The 7,853-nt window shown below is 33.8% G+C and overlaps 1 protein-coding gene across 1 annotated transcript; it reads left to right on the top strand.

Moving 5' to 3' along the window:
- The first annotated feature begins 6,713 nt into the window (after nt 1-6,713).
- On the top strand, nt 6,714-7,853 carry LOC133178304 (C-C chemokine receptor type 5-like). Its single transcript, XM_061313041.1, has one exon. It carries the CDS (start codon nt 6,714-6,716, stop codon nt 7,851-7,853), a length of 1,140 nt encoding a protein of 379 aa, XP_061169025.1.

Below are 7,853 nucleotides of genomic sequence, written 5' to 3'. Positions count from 1 at the left end.
TAAGTCAATTATATTTAAACGATGAATATCCATGTAGAGTTCACAAACAACCAGTGGGGCAAAAAAGATTTATTTATTTTTATTGCAGTATATCAAAGTGCAATGTATTTTAAATATTAGAATTTTTTTTTAAACCCGCCGTATGCTATACGGTTGATTCACTGAATCATCTATAAACAAAAATAAAATAAGCATGGGAATATTTCAAAAGAAATTCAGCATAAAAAACTGTAGAGAAAACTGATTAGGTTTCTATAATTCTTCCTTAGACGTTCAGTAATAAAGTAAATGTTACTGTTTCATGAATTATGGAGAAGGATTACTTTAATCTTTATTCTTGTTTGAGGCCCGATCCATAATTGATTACCGTTATTCTCACCTTTTTGATCTTGTGAAATGAATTAAAATATTTTTTAAAACTAACACTAAGCTGCTTTTTTTTTTTTAAATTTTTAAACGAATTTCTTACCTCTATTTTCTTTGCCGTAATATGATGGTGCTTGCTTCTTTATAGCTGGTACACTGCGACCTATGATATTTTCAGAGAGTTGGGGCACTCTGGTGGAATTTAAAGATAATTCTCTTATGATTAAATAAAATTCTTAATAAACCATTAAAGGTAATGAGGCTGGTGCTGTCGGATCGCTATCAGACAGGAAATTCAATTACTGATATACCGTGATTGCAGTTGAGAGAGTCATCTCAGATCGAACAGGTGCGCTGCTTATATACGGACCGCGTATTGAATCCTGCTACTAAACTAATGGACGTCTCTTTTATAATGAACATTTTATAATCTATAGCCAATCAATCCACTCTCAATTCCACATGCCTAATAAACTTATATCAAGTCAAAACAGTTTGCTTTTTGTTTCCTGTGACCATGTATTCATGATTAATACGGATCAAAAATATCATGGTATACTTTGAAATAAATAATTCTTTTAGTAAATACTTAGACTTTGGTGTCCGAATAGGGCCATTTGCAAAAGTGTAACACCGCGTAAGGAATTACAACGCGCTAGCGCAAAGAGACAACGCTCTAGCGCGAAGTGACAACGCGCTAGCGCTTTGTTTACAACCGCCGTCGCGCTAACACGCAAAACGCCGTCACACTGTTGCAACTTTACACAGCACGCCGTTTAAGAAATAAAAAACGTTATTACATTTTCAACAGTGAAATACTGTGATTTATTCAGTGAACATGGCGTTATGAATAGCAATTGCTCTGCTGGCATATTCCATGATGCGCGCTAGCGCATCATGGAAAATATGCCAGTAGAGCTATTGCTATTCATAACGCCATGTTCACTGAATAATCGTTGTTTATTACTTATGTTTGCATTCTGTGATGTTAAGAACATCATAGGAAATCCTGGCCTGCATAAGGGCACGGGTGCTTGTCTCTAGTGAAGTCTCTAGTGAAGAAAAATAAGACAATAAAATTAGTAGTCAACCTGATTAATAATAATTTATCCACTTTATCTCCAATAAATCACATACAATATATATGATATTTGCTTATTAACAGTTATCTGGATACAAACCGCGCCATCTTCAATATTTTTTTTTCTTGGATGCTGTTGTGACGTGCCATGACGTCATCGAAACTCTCTGAGAAAAATGATAAATAACAATGTTATGAAAAAAGAGAGTGTTTTTACATTGATTTTAGCTTAAGAATGTTTTTCTTATGTTTCTTAAGTTCTTAAAATTCTTTTTAAGAGTTAAAATCATTCTTGAAATAGATACATTATTACGGAAATTTCGCTTTGTATGAAGGTAAAAACCCTAGCGTGAAGAGTCATCGTTCTTTGCAACAATATGTGTAAAGTGAAATATATGGAGATAACGAACAGTATTCAAGCTCAAAAGTCCATTATACAATACAAAATAGGAGCAGAGCAAACACGGACCTCCAAACATCAGAGGTGGGATCAGGTGCCATGGAGGAGTGAGCATCCCCTGCCGACCGGTCACACCCGCCGTGTGCTCCTTGTCATGATCGGGAAATAACGGAAAAATCCGTCGACAATTCAGTGTGTAAATAATGGCCTAACAACCGGTATGAAAAACGTCAGTCAGCATTTGACTCAATGATAAATTGTATTTGCTGACAAGGTCATTGTATCGACCATAGAACTTACGAAATGATGACTTTAAACGAGACAGCTGATATTCTTGTTTCATCAACTTATTTGTCAATAATTTACCTCGTTTTAGAAATTGTACATACGTAGAGCATGCTCTTGCGTTTCGAATCAACTGAGATATATATACCCCGTATGCAGGTGATGAAGGTATATTGCTGCATAAGTAAGGGAAGTTGACGATTGAAAAGTTAAAGTCATCACGTTTATCATAAAGCTTGGTTGTTAGATTACCATTAACGTCTTTTTCAAGTAAAATATCCAAATATGAAACAGATGTGTCAGACTCTGTGGTATCTTTTATCTCAAGTTCACCAGGATATATCGTATCGACATAAGAATGAAAATAGCCATTGTTAATTGACAATACGTCGTCGATATATCTAAATGTCGAGTTGAACGACACAGCAAATGTTTTCTTCTTTTCACGTACAAGATTTTGGACAAATTCTGCTTCATATGAATACAAAAAAAGGTCTGCTAATAACGGAGCGCAATTGGTACACATAGGAATTCCAATAGATTGTTGGAAGACCTGGTCTCCAAAAAATGAACAAATAAATTAAGGATATAGAGCTCTGTTTAATTTGTAGAAAGTTTTATTTTACAATTAAACACGTTGACTAAATTATTATTTTTTTTTAAATTAAAAACACCTTAATCAGTAATCTTAATCATTTTAAATTTCTTTTTACCGGGTGTTTTCCATTTAAAACTAAATTTTATTCCTTTTGCACAACATTCCATATATATACTTTTGAATGTGTTGTTATAAGTGATTAGATTGTACTGCGCCAGTGTAAGAAGCAAAAGAAGCTGCATTTATGGTGCTATGAACGCAACTGGTAAGCGCAGGTTCATAGTGGGAGAAAACAGAGTGTACAATGTTTGCAAATATAACGCAATGTTGCACTTTTGCAAGTGATAACGCGCTAGCGTAGAGTGGCAACGCACCATCGCGTTGTGAACAACGATAGTAATCTTTTGCTTTTCTGACCAGTTTTTAGTAAATCTTGGGTTATACTAAATGAGGTATTTGCAATCCTATTTAAACCTTTTCAAGCGTATTTCATGTTAGTTGAACAAAAAGTAAATAATAGCAAAATACATTTTTTTTTTCTAAATAGAAACAATTCTTTGCATACATGCTAACCACTTCATAACCAAACAGGTTCATTCAAAGTTAGTACTCAGAAAGTAAATATTTTGCACGTCTTTCTAACAATATTTTACATGTATTTCTATCAATATTTTAAACGTATTTTTATCAATAATATGTTGACGGTGCGACCGTTAGGGCGAGCGCAGATATTTATTCAGGATTAATTTAGATCGGGCTCGATCGTCAAACTGCACGTGACATTTGGTGCGTCAAGACTCTGACGTCAAATGACGTCGTATTTAAGTTGCATTACCAAACCGAAGCCTGAACATTCTTGACTTTAATGAAGAACGTTTTGTTTACTATTTATCTGCAATATATCCATTAAATCAAGGCGAGTTTATTTATTTTTTTTTTTTTTTGGTTAAACCTTTGTTGTAATTCTCGCGAGAATGTAGCTTAAACAAGCGATGCATTAGGGTCCAAAAGTTACTGCGGAAAAAAATTCGTTTGGATCAATGTGTAAGTCCGAATTTTCTCTTCGCATCACCTTTATCATAAAGTTCTGTTGTGAGGTAACTATAACGTCTTTTCTAGTAAAATATCCAAATATGAAACAGATGTGACAGACTCTGTGGTATCTTTTATTTCAAGCTCACTGGGGTATATCGAGTGGAAGTAACTATTGTTAATTGTTAATACATCGTCGATATATCTAAATGTCGAGTTGAAGGACACTGAAATGTTTTCTTCTTCTTATGTAGAAGTCTTTGAATAAATTCTGCTTCATATGAATACAAAAATAGGTCTGCTCATAAGGGGGCGCAATTGGTACCCATGGAAATTCCAATAGATTGTTGAAAGATCTGATCTAGAAAAACTACTTGGATATTATCAATCAGAAGCTCGATCATCTTTTTTATAATGTCAACTTCAGAATACATATGTGTGAAATCAGATTGTTTTTAACAAAGTAACTTTGTAAATGACCAATGACAAGGTAGGTATATTTACGAGTTCCATTTTTTATTGAAATAGCAGCTGTCTATGATGTTAAAAAGCCTGGACTTTAATTTATCGTGGGGAATGGTTGTATAAAGTGTCGAAAAGTCGTACGTTTTGATGTTATTGATTTTGTTAAAATTTTGTTATTTCAATTTTTTTAAGTTTTTAAGTATCCATATTTGATTTACACCACTTGTCGAATATACTATTGTGCAGTACTCGTGAAGATCCTCTTTCACTGCTGTAAATATTTTAGTGAGGAGTAAAGAAAGAGGCTTGGTAGAACATTTACTGGAACCTGCTATGTATCTTTCTTTGTTAGTATTTCCATGGAGTTTTGGAATCTAGTATTGATATGGTAATTCAAATTCATTTTGATTGTTTTGAAGAATTTCTTCCTTAGAGGGGAGCTATGGGTTTAATTTACCACTTGCAGAATTAAATCCTAGTTCCTCTAAAATACAATTCAAATAATGAGCCTTACCCTAACCCAGACAAAATTCCTTATATTATAATGCTTATTATATTTTATGAACTATGTTGAAATATTATTATATGTTAAGAGAGATTGAAATCAGTAATGGTTATAATCCTTAGTCAAAGTAACTGCATATTATGAAGATAAAAGCTTGCCTTCTATACTATCTACCAGGTAAGCAATATATGTTTTCTACTTTATTTTAAAAATGAAACGAAGATTGTCAAGATTTCCTGAGAATATCTCACAATGACTGGAAAAAGAATTTACAAGAATATAACGTAAGTAATAACTCACCAGAAAAAAATATTTCTATAACAAAATCGTAAAATTTACGTTTTTAAGAATAATTATTGATTTTAATGACTAAATGTTACAAAAACACCCCAAAACACCAATTCTAAAAAAAAAAAAGAAAAAGATCATGTTTACCAAGTTACGAATAAGTGCACTTGATCTCTTTACTGAAACCAGCAAATACTTTAGGCCCTCAGTTCCCAGAGAAAATCAAACTTCTTACTTACAGGATTTACTATGTCATCCATAGAGCCACTTTTCATAAAAAGTTGTGTATTAAAAATATCCTGGTACTGATTCTACACTAGTCATATGACGGTCATATTACAGCTAGTACATTACAAAACGTTTTCCAGATTCTTTAAACACTTTACAAGTATGACAAAAACTTTAGTGAGAGAGTGCTCAGAAACACAGGAAAAATATTTTGAAATCTCAGTTTGTAATAATATATACTATTTTTATGTGTCTACATTGATATTTACTAGTATTCATGATTGATACCGATATACATGTATGTATTTCGTACTTGTGTCTGAGTTCATTAACTGATACTGAATTCAGATACTTTCCCTATGGCATTTTTCATGTTTTTGCTTTTTTCGACATTGACTTTAAAACAATTAATAAGTTATCTCTTTATATTCAACCATCGAGAGCCTATATACTAGTATATCGGCTTTTTTTTTCAAATCTATTTTCGTGAATCAGAAGTTGAATTAGTTAAGTCTTATCATACTGTTGTACATATTGAAATCCACGTACTAATTTATATAGGTATATCACAGTTCATTTATCGACCAAAAATCCTTCAGACTGTAATTATGTTAATCAAATAATCCAGTTAGTTATTAATTAGATCCTCCTCAATTCATTACATTCTGGGTTTTTTTTATTCCAATAGATTTCCGTCTAATTATTCATAAATAAATGGAAACATCATCATTCATGTGATATAGGGTGATAACATCCATGAACAACAAGCATCCAGTAGTTGATATATTTTATAATGCATCAACGTCAATTTCTATTGGTGTCTGGAACAAAAGTATCCAAATTAGTACCGCGAGGCCGGAGCTCTTTTGACAATTTGTGAACGTAAAACCTTGTTTGTTATGACTTATCTGTTAATTAGCAATGACACATTGTACAGTCTACAATAAATTAACAAAAGGTATTCATCACTTTTTGTAATTTTCATCATTAGCACCAGAATTGTGCCGGCCATAAACCGTGAATTAAATACCTATGTATATATATGCATATATAATACTTAGGTATATATAATATTTTTGCATATATAATTCTAATTTTAAGAACCCACCTCACTCTCCGGACGAGGTAAGTTGAATGTGCAGATTCATTATGTTACTCAGCGATCTGACAATTTTGGTATTCATTTTAAAAGTTTTATCTTAAAGAATAAGATTAATTTTTTTTTTAATTCGAGATTTATTTATTTATTTATTTATTTTTTTTTTTATTATTATTTTTTTTTTTGCTTTCATAAAAAACATTACATAATTGTATCAAATTACACTTGTTTAGAAGTAAAAAGTTATACTATAATAACAGAATCTCTCGCAGATAATTTGTGCTTAGTCTTATACACCTAACTATATTTTTGTATTTTATCCTAGAGCACGAACAGCCGGGGAGTAAGTCGCGATAGATTCTGACAATGTCCAACACTACTATAGATACATCTATAAACTCAAGCTACTCCTGCAACTCGAGCAGCTGCACACGAGACCAGGATCTCCCCCAGGGATCATCAACCGTCTACGATGACGTACTGGAGGGACTGGCGTATGTTAACTACGTTCTACTGCCCACAATGCTCGTGCTAGGGATCGGGGGAAATATCCTCACAATCCTTGTTATGACGTCACCTAAATTCCAGCAGCTGACCTCCAGATACTATCTGATTTTCCTCGCTCTGTCAGACATTACGCTTCTTCTGACTCAGCCTTTCAATAAGATGTTTGTCATCAAAATGTTGGGTGTTGATGTTAGGGCCTTATCCGATGTCGGCTGCAAAGTTTTTTTCTGGTTTTTTCGTACTGGAAAAATGACTTCGTCGTGGTTTGTCGTCTGTCTTTGCGTTGAAAGATTCATTGCAGTATGGTTTCCATTGAAAGCAAAGATAATTTCTACAAGGAAATCGGCAGTTTTACAGATAATATGCGTGTATTTAATAATCGGGTCATTCAATGGGGTTTGGACAAGAAATTCCGAAGTCCTTGAGGATGGAAAATGTTATCCCGACTATTTTGACAAAAAAGACCGTTCTGAAGCCGAGACCTACAAGGCCATGCTGACTGCTGGCTCCACTTTGTACTCCCTAGCTCCTCTTTGTATCTTGGCCACAGTCACCCCTCTAATCGTGTTCAAACTAGCCAGGCACAGACAACAGCGTAAACGCCTTACTTCCGCAACTACGAACGACAACTCCCAGGCAACCAAAACCACCGCCATGTTGATCGGTATCGTAGTGGCCTACTTCCTTCTAGTCCTTCCTATAACTACACTCCATAACATAGCTTTCTACATGGGAATGAAAAGTTTTGGTGACAATCCCAAAGGTTTCTTGATTTTCCGTGATGTATCCCAGATATTAGAACAGATTAATTACGGCATTAACTTTTACCTTTACGTCCTGACGTCAACACAATTTCGACAGCAGCTAAAGCTGTACTTTACAGATAACAGACTAATTAAAATGTTACGTAACGTCACATTGTCCACGGAAGGTAAAACCAACTCCACAAAGCTCTCTAAGAAATCGCCTGATGACCCGGAAGTAGACGAGAAAGCCTAA

This window comes from Saccostrea echinata, unplaced genomic scaffold, assembly GCF_033153115.1.
Source record: "Saccostrea echinata isolate AGI-Se365-2 ecotype Australia unplaced genomic scaffold, CSIRO_AGI_Sech_v1 ptg000002l, whole genome shotgun sequence".
Taxonomy (NCBI): domain Eukaryota; kingdom Metazoa; phylum Mollusca; class Bivalvia; order Ostreida; family Ostreidae; genus Saccostrea; species Saccostrea echinata.
The sequence above is the reverse complement of the archived record's forward strand: the minus strand, read 5'-3'. Positions and strand labels throughout refer to the sequence as shown.